The sequence below is a fragment of the Idiotropiscis lumnitzeri genome, chromosome 20, assembly GCF_059441095.1.
Source record: "Idiotropiscis lumnitzeri isolate Australia: NSW breed Sydney's pygmy pipehorse chromosome 20, RoL_Ilum_1.0, whole genome shotgun sequence".
In the NCBI taxonomy this organism is placed as follows: domain Eukaryota; kingdom Metazoa; phylum Chordata; class Actinopteri; order Syngnathiformes; family Syngnathidae; genus Idiotropiscis; species Idiotropiscis lumnitzeri.
In genome coordinates, this window is record NC_142410.1 from 10,430,672 (window position 1) to 10,449,527 (window position 18,856).

The 18,856-nt window shown below is 43.1% G+C and overlaps 2 protein-coding genes across 5 annotated transcripts; both read left to right on the forward strand.

Annotated features, from left to right (window-relative positions):
* Positions 1 to 876: 876 nt before the first annotated feature.
* Positions 877 to 10,266, forward strand: znf281b (zinc finger protein 281b). 4 transcript variants are annotated; one of them, XM_088283982.1, is made up of 9 exons: positions 877 to 1,005; positions 1,629 to 1,685; positions 1,865 to 2,043; positions 3,829 to 4,328; positions 4,399 to 4,512; positions 5,266 to 5,388; positions 5,931 to 6,024; positions 6,105 to 6,223; positions 6,484 to 10,266. In XM_088283982.1, exons 4-9 carry the CDS (start codon positions 3,873 to 3,875, stop codon positions 8,104 to 8,106), a joined length of 2,529 nt encoding a protein of 842 aa, XP_088140108.1. In that variant the 5' UTR covers positions 877 to 1,005; positions 1,629 to 1,685; positions 1,865 to 2,043; positions 3,829 to 3,872; the 3' UTR covers positions 8,107 to 10,266. The 4 variants fall into 4 exon arrangements, with proteins under 4 accessions (XP_088140108.1, XP_088140107.1, XP_088140105.1 ...); XM_088283981.1 differs by having other exon boundaries at positions 879 to 1,005; positions 3,804 to 4,328; XM_088283979.1 differs by lacking the exons at positions 877 to 1,005; positions 1,629 to 1,685; positions 1,865 to 2,043 and adding an exon at positions 2,140 to 2,379 and having other exon boundaries at positions 3,804 to 4,328.
* Positions 10,267 to 12,598: 2,332 nt separating this feature from the next.
* muc13b (mucin 13b, cell surface associated) lies at positions 12,599 to 17,238 on the forward strand. The gene is made up of 12 exons (XM_088284632.1): positions 12,599 to 12,761; positions 13,520 to 14,092; positions 14,171 to 14,290; positions 14,527 to 14,636; positions 14,717 to 14,775; positions 14,850 to 14,998; positions 15,177 to 15,308; positions 15,678 to 15,723; positions 15,807 to 15,844; positions 15,931 to 16,018; positions 16,279 to 16,561; positions 16,632 to 17,238. The coding sequence occupies exons 1-12, from the start codon at positions 12,713 to 12,715 to the stop codon at positions 16,857 to 16,859; spliced, it is 1,875 nt and encodes a 624-aa protein (XP_088140758.1). The 5' UTR covers positions 12,599 to 12,712; the 3' UTR covers positions 16,860 to 17,238.
* Positions 17,239 to 18,856: the final 1,618 nt, after the last annotated feature.

Consider the following 18,856-nt stretch of genomic DNA (forward strand, 5'->3'; position numbering starts at 1 on the left):
AGAAAGCTGCGCTCTCCAAATGAGGGTCGTTAATTGTTAATTTCCCACTTAAGTTGCTGCTAAATGCTAATAACAAGCTTCAGTGAGCACTTCAGCAGGGAGCGCTTCCCCACACTATGGATGATAGATGTGAACATAAAAAGTCCTCACAAGACCAATTCCCAACCCTTTGCCACCATTGTGACCTATAGCCTGTGCAACTCAATTGTTTTTTTAAGCTTATACTAGAACAGCTGAAATGTATTCGTGTTTAGCCAGAAGCACTTTAAACGGTGACCCTTCTTTGAGCAGTTTCAAATTGCAGTCAATGTTAGCACGAAACGTTCATGATTTTGCTAGACAGCAAAAGCATGTCAAATGTTATTTTTCGGTGCAATCGCATTGTTTCAGTTATTTGTGCTGCCCCTCTCGAGAATTTTTTTTCAACTGAGTTAGGTCACATTCGAAGTGGGGAAATGTTTGAAATAGTGTCTTGTTGTATTTCTTTTTGTATCACAGAAATATTGCGTAGTCTTTTTTTTTTAAACTCGTTGTGGAAAATGTTAAAGCATACATGTGTCGCGAGGAAAAAGCAGTAGCGCCACAGCGATCCTCGTATCTATTTAAGGCTATTTAGCGCCCTCTAGTGTTACTACAGGTAACACAAGTCTGACGTCACTGCACAAAATGGCTTGGACCGTCATTGTACACCTAATGGAGCAACGTTTGACATTAAATTTTAGAAAAGTATAAATAGTTACATCGGAGTGTAGTGTCAATTAAACAACATTTGAGAACGAGCAATTTACTTCTTTTGTCGCTCTGTTTGTTTCCGCCACTGAATGATCCCGGAATGAAAATGAGCAGGATGCTGATTCACACCGCGCGCTCCCGGTTGGAGTGTTCGGATGAATGTGCCATCTTGCTATTGTTGTCAAAATCTGGCGCCACGATCGCTGGGATATGAATCATCCATCCTGTGCAGCTGAAACTTCAACGTGCTGTCATCTCTGCAAATGTTTGAAGGTAAGAATAGTTTCCTTTGGCGTGCAATGGCAAGCGCTGTGATGTGTGTGTGTGTACTTTGTCCAGTTGTTTAGTTACACTAAAGTATCGCTAAAAAAAAATGATGCAGGAGAACTTGGACCACATATCAGATTTTTTTTTTTTTACTTTGACTTAAGGAGTTGATTTAAAAGGCAGCTTTATTTCGCACAGTTCATACGCAAGTTAACTCAATGTGCTTCACATAGTTACAAAACATTTAAAGGCAAACGGTTAAGATAAAAACGGGGAATTAAGACATTTAAAAGTAAAGAAACAAAGTAGTGACCTAAAAGAACGTACAGTGCATGAGAATGATTTTAGAAAAAAAAACTTTTTTTTTTTTACCTGGATTTAAAATCATTTAAACTTTGTACTCACTTCCCTTCTGTTGGCATCTGATTCCATTTGTGTGCAGCAAAACGGCTAACTGCTGATGCACCATGTTTGCCGTGACTTCTGTGCTCCACTATTTGACCCGAGTCTGCTCCTTAAGAAGCCTACTGGGTTTATATTCCATGAGCATTTATTTTACGTTTTCATGACCTAAGCTATTCAGTAACTTCTAGACCGGTAACATATTTTTTTTTTTTAATGTTCTTCAGATGACTGGGAGGCTGTGTAAATTCATCCAGACTGAAGTAATTGATGTCTTTGTTTTGGTGAGAACCCGAACTCTGTTTGATAGAATCAAGAGTTTACTACTTATACTTTCACCGCAGTAGTTTTTGACCTGAATAATTATGCTTGTGCTTGGGCACAAACTGCAGCCATTTGATTGTGCGCGGTGCATGCGCACGCAAATGCAAGTCAGTCAAGTCCCCTCCGTCATCATCTGCAGGCTGGCTGCGGCTGTCTCCTCTCACGACCCGTCCGCCTGCACCCATAATCCCCCGCGCCACGACAAGATGGAAGAAAGCAGCGGCCGCCGGAGAACACTGTTTTGGCAATAAAACCCTCCGAAGCTGCGAATACGGAGCCACCGCGGCCACGTTCCAAGCCGTCTGCGGTCATGCGTAGGTGAGCGAGAACCCAAGCGGGCTCCCGGCTCGCGGTTCGGTCCGGGCTCTGTCGAGAGCCAGGCGAGGCGACGCGACGCGACGCTGGCTCGCCAACCGTGGGGCGATGTACCGAAAGGCAGCATCATTGTTTGTGATGCACGGGCCGTAATGCGGCTTTTTCACTCGGAGCTAACTGCTAGCGCGTTAGCAGCCGGCTAACTAGCTCGTGGCTAGTTTGATTGTTATAAACACAGCTGCGTGGAAAAGCTCGGAGCTTGGGTTTTATTTAGCTGCGATGGTCCGTGTTGGGTCACTGGAGCCGGAGTCGACGTGGAACCGAAATAGCACTGGGAAGGTTGTTTTTTTTTTTTTTTTTGGCCAGCCACACGCACGCTCGGTAATGATTATCCGCTCGTAATTACGGCTAAAGTTAGCTATCAATAAACGGATCGCAAACCAGCTAGATTGAATTTCGCCAGCAAATCTTGAGAATTGAGCAAGCCACACCACCCGTGGCAAACTTAACCATAAATTTAAAACCATGCTTAGTTTATAGAAATATAGCTTAATTAGAATGAGCAATCATCAATAGTCACTTATCCATTTTTTTTAAATAGCCAATTGCTACGCGAATTCCCCAAGATACGCTTGAGTGTAACTTTGCTTTTTTAAATATATAAACAAGACGTATATTCAAATCTAACTTTGACGACTGTCCCGTGGTGCTTTTCTAAACATTTTATTGCTTCCAAGGTTTCGATTGCGAGCTCGATGATGCGTCGTCGGTCTCATTGTGGCGAGTCGGCTGCTATGCTAACTAGCTGGCTAACTATTCCGGATGACAAAAGCTCATCTGCTCCGTGTTCAATGTGTCGCCGGGACAAATGGTCGCCGGGATTTTTGGGCTCGAGAACAAGTCGTCGAACCCTTTGCAGGGCTCGTTTCGGCACGAGAGTGCGTCCTAGTTTCATCGCTCAAATGTCAAGTCGTGTTTGACCTAAATCGCGTTTGTTTAGGCAAGCCTAGCGAACCGACTAATTAGCAGCGTTGCAGTCCGATTTATTGGCGTTAACATTCGATGGGCCAAGGTGCAAACGAGTGTTCAAAACAACAGTGATTCACTCCAAAATTGGCATTTTGGCATGCATGTTCAAAATAAGCATGCATTTTTTTTTATTGACTTTTAGACAGACGTTTGCTCTTCAGACTTATTTGCTCTCGCATTTGCTATCCCAAGATGTGTAGACGCAATGCAAAATAGGCTTTAAAATGACAGCATTTAAATTTGACGTTTCGGCTCCAGGTTGCATGTGACACATCTGCACTTATGTTCTAATGATTATTTTAATTTTTTTAGTATTAGGTATTATGGGAAAAATATTTATTAAAACAAATGCTCATAATTTAGATTGCATCATCAGACATCTGAACTGATATGACTTAGAATTAACTAATGTGCAATCCCTTTGACTGTAAAGGCATTTAACAAAAAAAAAAAAGATGCATATACTTCATAAAGGCCAGTGTGTTTTTTTTTTACATTATTGTGTAATCTCATGCCGGACATCACACATCTGTATGTTTCAAGGTTAATTTGTTACTGGTAATTACGTCCCTCAAATCCAATTAGGTAATTACTCGGCTATTATACTCAAGTATACACAATGAAAAAAATCCTGGTTGAAATTAGGCAGTCACTTTGTAAACGTTTCAAGCTTTAAAGCATTTGACATTCGTGGCACCGTAATGAAGAGTGTTTACGTGTGTCGTCTTTTTCAGGGTGTTCTCCTGCATTCCTCTTTAGATTCATTGGCCTGGCCCGCACCCGCTCTCAGCAAAACGACCACCATGAGTATTATCCAAGACAAAATCGGCAATGAGTTTTTGCGCAACGGTGGCATGGACCCCAATTTTGCTCCCGGCATGCTCATGTTCAGCCACCTGCCGCCCGTCACCAGCTTCACGCGTCTCACGTCGCAGTCGGTCATGGGCGACCTCCCGCAGGAGATGGTCCTCAAAAAGGAGCGCGACTCGCCCCCGGACCACCAGGGCGCCAGCGTGGCCAACACGGGGGGCTTCCTCCACAGCATGGGCATCAAGCAGGAGCGGCTAAGCGAGCTGGATTATCGCATGCCTCTCTACGGCGGAGCGGCGGGCGGCGGGGGCGTGCCGATGAATTGCGCCGGCGCGGGGAAGAGCGGTGCCGACATGCCGGACATGTCTTACGGCAACCACCACCAGAATCACCATAACATGCTCCTTCACGACCTCAGCCACAGCAACGTGCGCTCCCTTGGGGAACCGGTGAGTGGGCATGTCAACGTTAGACTTTTGTGTCACTCTGAGACTGAGCTCGCTTGTGATGCGCCCTCAGATGTCAGGACGAGCGGGTAAAGAGCCAAAAGATTCCTCGGGTAAAAGAGGGAGGAGGACCAATGGGGACGGACAGGGAGGCAAAGCCCGGAGGAAACGCAGCGACGCCGCAAAGGTTCGCCATCCTAACATATTCCTGCTTTGACAGATTGTGCGTGGGTTTTTTTTGATGAACGTCAAGAGAATTATTCGCAGTTCCAAATGTTTTTTTTTTTATTTATTTATTTAACCTTCATTTTATTGATTAAAAAATAAAATCAGCACAATGCTGTCTTTTTGAATATTTCATATTTTGATTTTCATTCACTTAAATCGATCAATTGTCAAGATATCTCGCTCATAAAATATCCAGTTGGTGTATACTGAAAAAAAAAAAATAATCCCCCAAGAAATAATACACAAGTAATAATTTCATAAAATGCTTAAATAATATTGTATAAAATGGTAAATATTTTATACAATTCTCGTATTATATCATAAATATGCAAAGCTCGTGCCGGTTCTGGCCGGGCCTCCACAAATGAGCTCATCCGCCCAAAAAGGATTCACGTCAGAGGCTGACAAAGCGCAAAAGGTTCCAAATAGGGTGTGCACACTTGTGCAACCACAAAGAAAACCCCTCAGTATTCCACATCCTTTCCGCATGTGCGCGTTCTCGTTCATTTCCACAGCATCATTTTCCATAATTTTGTTTGTTCCTGGCGTCAAGTGCCATTTTATTTTTTTTTTTTTAAACCAGATCAGGACGTCTACCCGTTACATAAATTCCTGCTCACACACACACAGCTCCAGGCGCTCTTGTCAATTTCACACGTGTGTAAAATGTATTTGCTTGGCGTGAACGTATTTCGTTGTCATGTCCTCCTAGGCCATGATGCTGGATGCGGATGGCGCCTGCCTGTCGCCCAACTCCAAACCGCACATCTGCGAGCACTGTAACGCTGCCTTCCGCAGCTCCTATCACTTGCGCAGACATGTGCTCATACACACAGGTGAGAGGCTTTCACTGCTTGCCGCGTCTTTTTGGGACTTTTGGGATGGCGAAATGAAGCTTCAAATGTGCTTCATGAACCAGTTGTCGTATTTTCGGACTCCTGTAGATGGCGCTCTCTGTTCAACATTGGGCTGACTTTCCATTTTTGAAACCCTTTATTAAAACCAACAGCGCCATCTAGAGGACTCCAAAATACAACCACTGGTTCGTGAAGCAAATTTGAAGCTTCATTTGGCGATCACTACTTCCAAGCCTCCCGAAACAAAGCGGGGAGGGGGGGGGGGTGAAATATTAGCGCGCGGTGTGCCGTCAGGGAGCATCACGTCATCGTGGACTCTCGGGGATGACTCATTGATTGCTCATGTCTTTCTGGTTGTGTTAGTCATCCCCTATGCTGGGAATTTCTCCGGACGGATTCCCAAAGTGGATCCCGAGTCACAATTGCTTTATCGTAAAAACAGCCGCGTGGCAGATTAGATATGGTGTTGGGTGTTGAGGCTGAGCAATAATTAATGTGCTGGCGGGACGGTTGTACTCTTGATCGCACAGGTGAGAGGCCTTTTCGGTGCAGTCAGTGTAACATGAGCTTCATTCAGAAGTACCTGCTCCAGCGGCATGAGAAGATCCATAGCGGTAAGTCACCCGTTTTTTGTTTTTTTTTCTCGGAGATGTTGAAATAATCCGCAAATGACGTCGCGCGTCGTCGTTCTCAGGAGAGAAGCCTTTCAGCTGCGACCAGTGCAACATGCGTTTCATCCAGAAGTACCACATGGAGCGTCACAAACGGACGCACAGCGGCGAGAAGCCGTATCGATGCGATACATGCCAACAGGTCAGTTTCGATTGGAACTCGGGAGATCGGTTCTGGGCATTATTTGCTTTGACAAGCTTTTGCGAGATCAAGAAGTCAAAATCAAATCAAATGAATGTGGTGATTTTATTTTTGATTGAAGAGTTATGTGTTCATAAAGCAGCACAAATTGAAGGGTGTAAGGACAGAGCCCTGCCCTCTTATTTTGATTAATCACAAAAATAATGAATTAATAATCGCAATTACGTGTTTTTATGTCTCGCTGTTTGTCAACGTTCTAGTTTTTCTCAAGAACCGACCGGTTACTGAAGCACAAGCGGACTTGCGGAGAAGCCATAAAGAAGGGCCTGGACCCGAACATGCTGGAGCTGAGCGATGCCGAGCTTGGCCAGGGCAGCTATTCACTCACTCAGGGAAACGCGACCACCTCCGGGCGCAAGCGAGCCAAGTCCAAAACCGGAGAGGGAGGCGAGCGCAAAAGGAAGAAGAACGCGGCCGCGTCCATGGCGGCGTCGACCTCGGCGGCGATGGCGCGCGACATGGGCCTGCAGGACTACAGCATGGAGCAGCCCTCGGGCTCCTCCATGCAGGGGCGCTCTCCCAAATTGGTCTTTAAAAAAGCGGGCCGTAAGGGTTTGGATAAGGGCCTGCTTTCGCTTGAAGACGGCGCTGACGGACAAAAACTGTTGGGCCAAAAAGCCAGCTCCATGGATCACGTGGACGCTTCCGGGTTGGATAACATGGGCCTGCTCCAGGGAGGCGGGGGCAACAAGCAGGGTCCCACCACCAGCAGCAACTACGATGATGCTATGCAGTTTGTGAAAAAGCGGAGATACCTCCACGCCGTCAGCAATGACTACGGAGCGGGCGCCCTCCACATGGCGTCGCAGGGGAGCAGTGTCATCCAGGTTTCGCTGGGACCCGAACCCACGCTGGCCATGCTGGACACGTCCCCCCTGGAACTCAAGCACGACAAGTCGGGCATCCCGGACGAGGTTCTGCAAAGCCTGCTGGACCATTATAGCCATAAGCCGGAGGGGGGGCACCACCACGACGTGGCTTTCGACCTGTCCGACCACCCGCACCACGTGGACCTCCAGCCGGCGGCGCCCGTCACCCCCGAGCTGGAGGACGACGCGGCCAACGGGGGCGATAAAACTGCAGTGATGAGCGAGTACTCAAAGTTCCTCCTGCAGGCGCTGGAGCGCACCAGCCACAGCGGGCCCTTCCCCAGCCTCGGCGCCACGGGGCCCTTCCCGCTCCTGTCCAGCAGCTCCAGTCCCACGGGGCCCCTGTTTGCCGACAAGCACGTCTACAGCACGTCGCCGCTGGATTGCGGCTATCCTCCCGCCGTTTCCACGCCGTTGCCCATCGTCGCCCCCTCGTCCACCTCCTCGTCCACCTCGTCCAAGTCCCACTACGGCATGCTGGTGGGCTCCCCCTCCCAAGCGGGCTTTCACCTCACTTTGGAGCCAGCCAGCCACCAGCAGCTAACGCCATCTCAGGAGCTGACGGAGCAGCTTGAGAAGCAGCACTCCCCCGGAGCCTTCAACCTACCTCCCCAGGATCTGACCGCCCAGGCGGAAAGCTCCAAGGGGCAACAAGCCAAGGCCGGGGGGAGCGCCGCCCCCCCCAACGGTTCCAGCTACTCAGACCTGTCTCCTCTGAACCCCCCAAAAGAGTCCACGACGTACCAGATTGAGAATTTTGCCCAGGCCTTCGGCTCCCAGTTCAAGTCGGGACGCCGCACCCCTCTGAGCTACGGCAGCGACCCCGGGGCGGAGGTGGACCACAGAATACGGACTCCGGTCTCAGAGTTCTCAGGGTATACCAGCTTGTTAGCTGACGTCAGTGAGCCAGTGAGTACAGGATCAAAAACCCCGACAAGCCAAAGTTTCAGATAAGGATCAAACGAGGTGAACCCAGTTAGTGTGGGGGGGTTGGGGGCTATTTTTTTGGTCCACCTTATCCCCCCGCCCCCCCTTACACTCATCCAATTTTGTTCTCGTAGCAAAATAATTTTTTTTAACACTGCCATTAAATGTTGATGCAAACATGACCAGGGAGGGTCTTCCATGGCCTCAAATGCAATTTTTTTAATTCTTATTTTTATGATGTATTTTAGTCGCTTACATATTGTTGGGGAAAAAGTAGTGATTTTTTTTTTTTTTTTTTTTTTTATTGATCGTAAACCCTAGATTTTAAAAATAATTTAAAACATTTTGAGGGTAGAGATGATCTCTTATTTCTGGTTATTTTCGGAACCCTTGTTTTACCAATCATCACAACATTGTAAAGTAATAACGTCGGTAATTTCAAAAAAAAAAACAAACAAAAAAAAAAAAAAAACACTTGTGGCAGGGAAAGCCCAGAACTCACATGGCAAAAAAAAAAAGGATATATTGTCTGTTACAAGAAACGTATTAACTCAGGAAATAGGCAAAATTGTGTGATAAGACTTTGTATTATGAGATGCAATTAGCACAGTTTTTACAGGTGTACTTTGAAACTACAAAGCTTTGATTTCTTTCTTTATTTGTGCGTTTTAATTTTCAATTTTACGCCTCGCGATCACGTTTCGGCTCTCCTGCGTGTTTTAGTCCAAATGACGGTACTGTTGCGTGTCAATGTGAAACCAGCATGTAGAAATGAAAACTCCATTGAGACGCCTTTGACTGAAAACACAAAAGGCCAGCAAGCAAACTGAAACAGTCACCTCACTTTTTTCTTTTTTTTGTGTCAATGGAATCAAACAAGCACTTTTTTTCCCCCCAAACATATCATCCGAAACAATAACCCATTCAATTTGTGATTCTTATGCTAATAATGCTTATTTGAAAAAGGAGAAAACTGTGAACAAGGGTTTTTGGGAGGGTGGGTTGATGGTTTTAATGGGCATTTTTATTTTTTTTGGATTGTCGCTCGCTCGGAGGGGAGGGACGGGGTTGAATTTCTTGCGGTTTGTCAGGTGATGTATTTAAAAAAAAAAAAAAAAAAAAGGATTTGCCATAATTTTGTGATACAATATTTTGAGAGTAGCTCTTTGTATTTAAGTGTTTCTCCAGAGCTCAGCTGACATGCTGGAACCTTTTTTTTTTTTTTTTAAATTGTATTTATTCTCCATTAGCCGCCACAAACCTTTGTAGCAGCAATGCAGCAGAAGAGTTAATTTATCCAAAACACCTCCTGAATATGCAGCAGTCCTGCACTCCCAACCATGAACAATGGCCTTCTTCGTCTTCCGTGGTTTGAAGCCATTCTCTCCATCCCGGAAGCCAGGGTTGATATTCTGATTTAGTCACTCCCCCCCCCCCCCCACCCCGCCCCCACTGGTCCCTTCCCGCTGGTTTTCTGGGACTCTGAAGCTGCAAGGGGGAACCCCAAAAAAAAAAAATTGAGCGACCAGCCGCTTCCCTCTAAACACACTATGCTTTGAACTGAAATGGAGAGAAAAAGACGATAAGATTGACTAAATATACCTCATATCACTAAAGCGTAAGAAAGCAGGGACACGTGTTTCATTGTATGTAGTGGAAATATTTGTAGAATAGGTTTCGATATGTCTTTTTTTTTTTTTTACACTGCCTGTGTTTACAATGATAGAGCAAGTGACTTGTCAAAATGCAAAATGTATTATTTCATTTTTTTTGTCATTGTTTTTGTTTTAATGTAAAAAAAAAAAAACATCCATGCCAAGCAGTGTTGCATTCTAGATGCCTTGTAGATTTTTTTTTTTTCTCTCATTGTATATCCCTTATTTTTGTTACTTGCCATCATGTGTTTTTGATATGAACTCTAGAAGGATATTGTTTACAAAAATGTACAAAAACACTAATTTTGTGTTTTGTTTTGTTTTTGGAGTTTTTATCAAGTATGCATGATTTTTTTATGGCTTTTTTTCTGACTGTCACCTCAATACCAAATGTTGTAGCAGAAGCCTCCCCTTTCCTTTGTCTGATTAGGAACTAGACCCTCGTGACATGATTTCCCGGGCTGTACCTGTTATTGAGATGATGAACGGATTAGAGAAGCCAATAAAAACCTTTTTTGTTACAAAAGAAAAAGCATCAACGTTTTAATGCAACTCGACGAGTGACGTGGCTGTCTTCTTAACCTGATCTGAATTTGATCATCCAAAAAAGTCCCCGATTAGAATCAAAACCTCGGTTGTCCTTAGCGTGACCACAGGATGGCGCTGTTTCCTGTCACGTTTCTGATTGGTTGCTTTCCAAATTGCCCATTTTCATGCTTTACCATTCAATATTTTCCATAATAACCAATTTTAAAATACAAAATTGGTGCAGGCCTAAACCGGCAGTTTTATTCCTAAAATTATTTTTTTATTTTTACTCCGACATGCTCACTTGGTATTTAATTTAAAGATAACACCAATCATATTAAATTCTACTTCAATTTGAAACGCTTCATGACTGTACTTAAATGTAACTAATTGTTGAGTTGATTATTTCTCCCCTAGCAGATTGGGTTGCGGATGAGATTTGGGTTCCATTTTTGACGGCTTTGGACAGGAATCAGTGTTCAAATGAAAAATGGATCGGTGGCTTAAAAATGCCAGCTTTCACACAACAATATTAGTACGTTTGACCCGTTTAATCTAAATGTTCAACATGCTGGGTGAAATAATCGGTATAAATAACCCAGCATTAGCGTTGTTCACCTTTAAAAAAAAACATTATCCTTCTTGTATAATTTTATCTTGTGTTCCCGGCATACAACTTCCTACTACTGCATAAATCGTCCAGTAAATAATTCATTTGTCGAGGATCCAAATGTTATTAAGCAGCCTTTTAGTAGTTCATGACACGTTTATAATGCTCTTGTCTGCTTTCACACAGATATGCAAACATACTGATGGCAGGGGGGGGGGTGGAAACGAGTGGGAATGTTCTCAAGGTAAGAAAAACACTTTCAACCATGTTTGCTTTTGTCCCGTTTCCCCTTCATCATTTCCCAGTTTGCCCGTCGACTGTGTTGGCTGTCGCGGCCCGGTTGCCAGGAGCCGTAAGAAGGGTGGGGATGAGTGAGGCCATGACTCGAGATCTTTTTGACTTTGGACTTCCAGTGAGTCAGTACCATGATACAAGCTGATGTTACGACTCTGTTATCGCAAATTTATTGACGTAGCGACATGCTCATAAAATCTTGCAGTTAGAGGGGGAAATTTCTTTTTAATGATTTTGGTATTGGACTGATCAAATTACGCCTATTTAATTATTTATTTGTTTATTTATTTTAAATATGAGCTTTTATCTGGTTGTTACTATTTAGGGGGATTTTTTTTTTCCATGTTGCTTCCCAATAGCATCCAGGTGCAAAGTCAACTTTGAGATAATGCCATTAAAAACAAAAAATTATAGCATGTCTGCTTGGATATAAATGAACTTTTATTGACCAAGTTTGACATTGATCCTTCGAGCTTTTGGTTGGCACCAACTCTACCTAGCACTTATTCTGAGTTTATTTTTAGAAGCAAGGTAGTATAATCCGGTGTGACGTTGTGGGCTCAAAGGTCATTCGCTGCACCTTTGTTCCAGCCGAAACTTAATGTGCGCCAGGTATTCCTGTTGCAACGTTTAAGTGTTTGTCAAGGATGTTGTCTCTGGGTTTAAAGACAACTTGAGGAACTGTTGTAAATTCATAAAAAGACAAAGAATGGAAAGCAATCTTTGCACCCCCCCCGCCCCGCCCAAGCCCCATTTAGTGAGGCTGCGTGTCGATTACTGCAAATGGGGAAAAAAACCTTAGTTTTCACTTTCATTATTTTTATTTTAAATGTATTTATTTTCATTCCGTTGGTTGTATCATCAGCAAGTGTAAGAAGGAAGTAAGATCGCCGCCGCTATATGCGGCAAAATAAATACGTCATCAAACACGTGAAAATCATAAATATCTCTTATTCATTTAATCAGTCTATAACTTCCCTATTCAAATCGAACCTCCCTTGAACCACTTTGTTTAAAAAAAGGACAATTTTTACGTACACACAATCTAACAAGATTTAAAACGGACTATTTGTGAGCTCAGCTAGCTTAATGCTAACGCGACGCAAAATGCTAGTCAAGATGTTCCACGTTTCTATGCAGTAGATGACTGTCATTCTTTTTTAATTTTAAAGGAGAAAGATGACTTGAGTTACAAGCCTCTTCACAGAATAAATGAGACGTGTCCGTCAAGACACAAATAACAGGTTTGTGTCCATATGAATCAAAACACATTTGGAATGGAACCTTTTGTATTGGCTCTCATTAGAATCAATATCAAATATTATTCCTATCCAGGAAATGATGCCTCCTGGACAAAACGGGAACGGAAAAGTCTGCACACATTTCCAGCCTCCTTGAAGGAGTGGCTAATGATTAAAAAGTGAGTAGCGCAGCCAAGTCGTCGTCATCCAAGTTGAGAGGACATCGAAGCCTCTTCGACTCACGGGCTCTCCGACAATCGTCTTTAGTTTTCAGACAAAATATTGCCTTTTTGCTTTACTTTCCGATGGCGTCGCAATTAAAACGTGCGTTTGTCTTTTGCCTCTTCGCTACCTGTAAGTAACCATTATTTCTTTCTCTTTTTTTTTTGATGGAGTTGTTTAAGGCACATTTGATGCTGTTTCGTTCGAACCAAATTTACTCATTATATTACCTTCTTTGCTTTACTATTAAATATGCAAAGAAAAGCTCAAAATTATTTTTTTTTTCCAGATTATTTTGTGCCTCTACAAAAACTCAAAAATTAGTGAGTCCAAGCATCCACTGTGTAAATATTTGACAAAGTACGTTGATAACGGCAATCAAATCCTACCTTCTGACTCATCTGTTGTCCCCTCCCGTTTTCTGAAGGCAAGCCATAATGTTGTGCTTTTCTGTGGGTCATTATTTGTTTTCTAGCCTAAATGAGCTTTAAAAGCATATTGTGCAGTTTTCACCATTTTAAGTGGATTTTGCTGTCCTAATTGTTGTATATACTTCAATGCTCTTGTTAGAGGCTGACACTGAAGACAAACTATGAATCAGAATAAGAATCGGGTGGGTGAAAAGTGCACATTTTGGGTGGTCATGACACTCCACACCAACAGGGGGCAGCGTATCGAAACAAGGTCCTCACGTAGCATGAGCTGAGGAAAGCGATACGTTCATATTTTAAGTTTGGTAATGTATATTTTTGTCAATGAGCCCTCGTTTTGGCTCAGATCCTAATTTTGAAGAGTTTTATTTTTTTTATGGACTCAACAGAGAACCTCAAAATTTCAGTCAAATGTATTCCGTACAATCTCTAATTTTGTCCTTTGCTTATTTGTTGCAGATGCAGTTCAAATAGTCGTATCGAACTCGGTAAGTCCAACCAACCCACCGAATCCGACAACACCCGAGCCAATAAACTTGAGCGAACCGACGGCACCCGAGCTAGCCAATCCGGCGACCCCACCTCAACAGACCACACCCGTGACGACCAATCCGACGCCCCCACCTGAACCGACAACTCCCGTGACGACCAATCCGACGACACCAGTGGAACCGACAACACCCGTGACGACCAATCCGGCGACCCCACCTGAACAGACCACACCCGTGACGACCAATCCGACGACACCAGTGGAACCGACGACACCCGTGACGACCAATCCGACGACACCAGTGGAACCGACAACACCCGTGACGACCAATCCGACGCCCCCACCTGAACCGACAACTCGCGTGACGACCAATCCGACGACACCCGTGACGACCAATCCAACGCCCCCACCTGTACAGACCACACCTGTGACGACCAATCCGACGCCCCCACCTGAACAGACCACACCTGGACAAAACAATTCTTCAAACTCAACTGATTCCGTCACTCCGCCAACAGATCCTATGCCCACAAATAATCCAGGTACGTCTACCACTACTGTATCCATGCTTTTAGTATTTTAGGTTTACAAATTTAGCTTGTTTGTTTTTCGCTCTCGAGATATCTGTGAGCTACAGCCCTGTCTTGACGGGAGCAAATGTGAGGCCCGGGCCAATGAAACCCGCGTATGCTTGTGTATGGCGGGTGACTATAATGAGGACAGCCAGCGTTGTGAGCCTGGTGAGTAGCAGTGGCGGGAAGCGCAAATACTGTATTTACGGGACGGCAGCAAAGGACTACTTTTGTCTCAATGACACTCCTCATCCACTTCAACTTAGTTTTTTTGGCATCCTTCAACTGTGTCTTGTTTGATTTGATTTTTAGCAACTTTTTGAAACATGATTTAGAGAAAATTAAGACATTATATAGAAATGGTTATCATTGCTTTTTTTTTTTTTAATCAACTGTAATTTCAGCCAAAGTGTTCCCCGGACAATTGCAAGTGCCTGAATTACCATTTGAAACGGACATAAATATCACAACATCACTCGCGTTTCAACGCGCAGCGGAGCAAATTTCTGATCAGGTCAAATTTCTATCTCTCGTGCACATGGAATTGTTTCAATAAAACTTTAAAAAATAAAAGATTTTCTCTCTACCACACAGATTGATCCACTTTTCAGCAGAAGCTCTGGCTACTCTCGTTCTGTAGTGCTCGAACTCAAGTACGTCGAGCGACAATTCCGCTTGTTTTCATGAGAGGATTTTGCTTCACTTCATGTCAACTTTGTTCACAAAGGCCAGTTGAAAAAAGAAAGCGTGGCGTCAGTGCTTCCTTGGAGTTGGTCTTCCAGACGTCTGCTCAAGTCAGAACGCAGGACATCGTGAAGGTCATAGCCGAAGCCGCAAAATGTGACGCGTGTCTTCTGGCAGGTTCAGAATTCCAAAGTATGTTTCCGCCAATTCCTTGGAAAGATTTTTTTTTTATTTAAATCCCATGCTTGGTTTGATCTCATTGGCCATCATTTTAAATAACCATCAAGCTAGCTTGCAAGTTAGCAACATCTGAGCCAAATTGACTTGATACTCTCCTTTCTTTTTTTTTTTCTTCTTTCCCGTCGACTAGACACGAGTCTGTGTATTAAACAACCGTGCGATGAAAAGACGACGACATGTTCAGCGGGAGACGACGGCGATTTCCTCTGCAGCTGTTTGAAGGGTTACGTTGTGACCGACTACAGTCAAAGAGCGTGTATTGGTAAGTCAAGCAAAAAAAAAAAAAAACACGGACCGCAGCACCGTGAACTAATCCTGAACTTTAAATAAATTAAAATTAAATTAAATTAAATTAATCATTTAATTAATTTATTTTACTTCCCCTCTCAATTTTTTTTTCTATTGACCTCCGACATCATGAATTTTTTTAGTTATTTTTTTAAACACACGAATCTTGCTTTTTGATTTTGTGTGTAGACTTTTTTTTTTTTTTATACAGCCACCCTAAGTCAAGGTGTTGAATGATTACTTTCTCACACGAGTATCCGAACGTCTGAGCACTTTTTGCTAGCTCTCCCAAAAAGCGTGCGTGTTCATTCACGTCCAATTTGTCGCTGTTGTTCCTCTGCAGCTTGTCCAAGTGGTCAGAGAGCCAACGGAACTCAGCAATGTATCGAGTAAGTGCTGTCATTGTCACAAAGTGCCCTGAAGTCATTCCATTTGAATAATCGTCAATTTTTTATTTATTTTTTCTCTCCAGCTGTCCATTTGGGTATTCTGGTTTTGACTGCAGCGAATGTGAGTAAGACCGTCAATGCCATGCAAATAACGTTGCCATTGAATTGAAAAGTTGAAAATTCTCCTCTTTTTGTCGTCGTCGTTAGCGTGGAAGCTAGCCTTGGTGATCGTCGGCTCCGTGGTCGGGGGACTGCTGCTCATCGCAGTCATCATTCTGATCGTCATGGCAACCAAGTGAGGGTTATTTAGATTATTTTTTTTTTAGATCTTTAATAGGTTGAGAAAATGTTCATTATAGTCAGTCTATTACCGGAAATTATGCAATGAACACATCGGGTCCCTTGATCGCTTTTATGAGCAAATTATCATCTGTAGCTGTCAAAGAATTAAACGTTTATAATAAAAAGGTGAGTTGAGTTGATTCAATTACAAGTATATGCCGCATAAATCTGAAATGAAAATCGGTTATGTAATTCTTCCACTTATTCTCATAGATCCCCGAAGAAGACATACAAGAAAAAGAACCAAAATTCCGACACCAAGAATCCCGATGTGATCCACTTTTCCGATAAGGCTCCCCTCGTTACAAGCTTGCCGACCAATCAGCAGGAGCCTCTAGTTAAGACGGAACCAACGGCGGGCGTCAAACCATTTCCCAGCGCGGGCGTGCCCAGGATCCCTCGGGCCACGGCCGCCAGCGCGTGGGACCGAGAGGTCAACCTGGAGATGACGCCCAGCCGTAGCCGCCCGAGCCCGGTTGCTCAGGGGAGAAGTCATGTGAGTATTCAAATGAATTTAAAAAAAATAAAAAGCTGAGCACGAAATGAGCGTTCTTCCCGATTTGCAGTGGCTTGACGACAACTCAGAAGACGTCAACGACAGTCCATACGTGCAGCCTCGCAACCAGACCAACCCGTACGGCCAAACTCGGCCCCTGAGCAACCCCTACTCAGAATCCCGATCCCTAAACAACCCGTACGTCCAGGATAGGCCTCAGACCAACCCTTACGCTCGGAACCAAGGCCAGACCAACCCAAACTTCTCGCACGACAATGAAAGGCCGTTCAACTACTGAGGAGTCGTTTTGGCGTCACAAACAACAAGTGGAAGCGCAAAACCTGCTCAGGGATTTGGCATATGTTATGGTGCTGAACACGGTACCAGTCTGGCTTCGTTTCTGCTGCAATTTCATTTCCTTGCCGTTGAGTGGGAAATTTCGAAAGCTGATTTGAACCACATTATGTCTTCCATGTGTTGTTTTCATTTTATGCATTTAGAAATGTATTACTGTATCCACACACAAATGTTTGAGAAATATTCTGTATGATAATTTTGATATACTGTCTCTTCTTTGTAATTTGTTTTTGTTTCAAGCTAACACCACAGTGAGCTACCACACAACTTAAATGATGTTTTCGGCACCCATTTTGATATTTAAATGAATGTTGTAGTCAGATTTTTGTCATTGTCACTCACTTATTTTATTTAAATTTTTATTTCAAGAGTTTATTTGAGCCAGATGGGCAACAAAATGGCAAGTTCTGTCTTCAAACACCAGGTCAGATGTCTTTGCTTGCCCCTTACAGGGGCCATGCCGTCAAACATGCAACACGCAATTTAAAAAGTATTTTGCGTGATTCAAGTCTGACATACTCTGAAGGTGGTGAAAAAAATGTTTACAGTCTTTAATTTTGGACACATTTATTTCTGTAATTAAAATCAAATGTATTTGATCACTTTGAACGCAGTTCCTTGTTTGGCCATAGAGGGGCGCTAAAGTTGTGTTACAGGAAGACGCAAGCTTTTATTATTTTTTTTAACTAACAGCACATTTTAATCAAAAAAATAATCCAAAGCAATGGTTCAAAAACGAACCAGAGGTTTTATTCCTTTAAAATATATTTTATAATGATAAGACTTAAACATATGCACAGTTACATTAACACTGTGCTTAACTCTAAGACAAAAGTAAGTGAATAAATGTTTACAGTTATTAGAGTTAAAAGCAACAGAACAGTACTTCAGTAAATTTACTATCCATGAAAATTTCAGAAAATATTTTATTGTACTTTAGTATAACTGTTATGCAGTGTTTGCCCCTTTGACTTTGTGCTTATTTCTTTTGTCTAAAAGTGGACTGAACTACTGCGCAAGCCACTAGGGGGAGCCAGCGCACAACATGTCACACTTCGAGAATCGCTTAAATTTCCATACGAGACTTTATGCATGAAGCACATCCATTTACTGAATACTCGCGTTTAGCCAGAATGTTTATTTGTCTTGTCAAATGTGGACAAGCAAAATGGATGGATGAAAGAAGAAGAAAGGTTAAGTAAGCCATATAGCTTACCTTTGTGCTTTAGTGCAGTAGAGAACATTGTAACAAGGTCACGTGCTATAAAACACAAAGAAAGGTGTGACAACACATTTTTTTTCTGTGAACAGATTTTTACGGGGGACTAAATGAGAGAATTTTATGCTTTGGGGATATTGAAATTACATCCATCTGCCTTTATAAAACAAACAATACTAAAGTCATTCTCTAGCAATTACATTTCAATTTATGACACGCAGCTCACACTTCGCGGCGGTGAACTTTACTCGCTTCACAATGAGCTGCAATTTCCTTCCCAAAAGAAGATACAAACTAAACGTAAAAACAAATTGAATTGTATTTTGTCTTTAAAGTCTTGACCTTCAAGAATGTTAGCTTGATGCTAAATGGGCTAATGAATAAAAGCTGTTTGGCGGTGTTGTAACACAAATATTTGAACATAAATCAGATACGATGGACATGACAAGACTTACAGGGATGTATTCTTTATCTTCTGTAAAGAGCGACAACCATTCCTAGTATTATCCTGTATATCTGCATTATACTGCCTCCTGGTGGCCAAGGCTTGCACACCAGAAGGAGAAGCACAATGTCCATTGCAGTCTCTTTTTATTGATGTTGTTTTTTAATTAATTTTGAATGGCCCTTAGAGGGGGAAAAACATGTACATATATAATATAAGATTCTGCTTTTACTAACATGAAGAATCTCTTTTGTACTTTTGGTGAAATAAATTC

Coding starts and splice junctions, on each gene's coding strand:
- znf281b (XM_088283979.1), top strand. CDS start 2,320: ATGGTCCGTGTTGGGTCACTGGAGCCGGAGTCGACGTGGAACCGAAAT. Junction 4,329..4,398: donor TGCGCTCCCTTGGGGAACCG/GTGAGTGGGCAT, acceptor ATGCGCCCTCAG/ATGTCAGGACGAGCGGGTAA. Junction 6,224..6,483: donor GATGCGATACATGCCAACAG/GTCAGTTTCGAT, acceptor TCAACGTTCTAG/TTTTTCTCAAGAACCGACCG.
- muc13b (XM_088284632.1), top strand. CDS start 12,713: ATGGCGTCGCAATTAAAACGTGCGTTTGTCTTTTGCCTCTTCGCTACC. Junction 12,762..13,519: donor CTTTTGCCTCTTCGCTACCT/GTAAGTAACCAT, acceptor TATTTGTTGCAG/ATGCAGTTCAAATAGTCGTA. Junction 15,309..15,677: donor CAGTCAAAGAGCGTGTATTG/GTAAGTCAAGCA, acceptor GTTCCTCTGCAG/CTTGTCCAAGTGGTCAGAGA.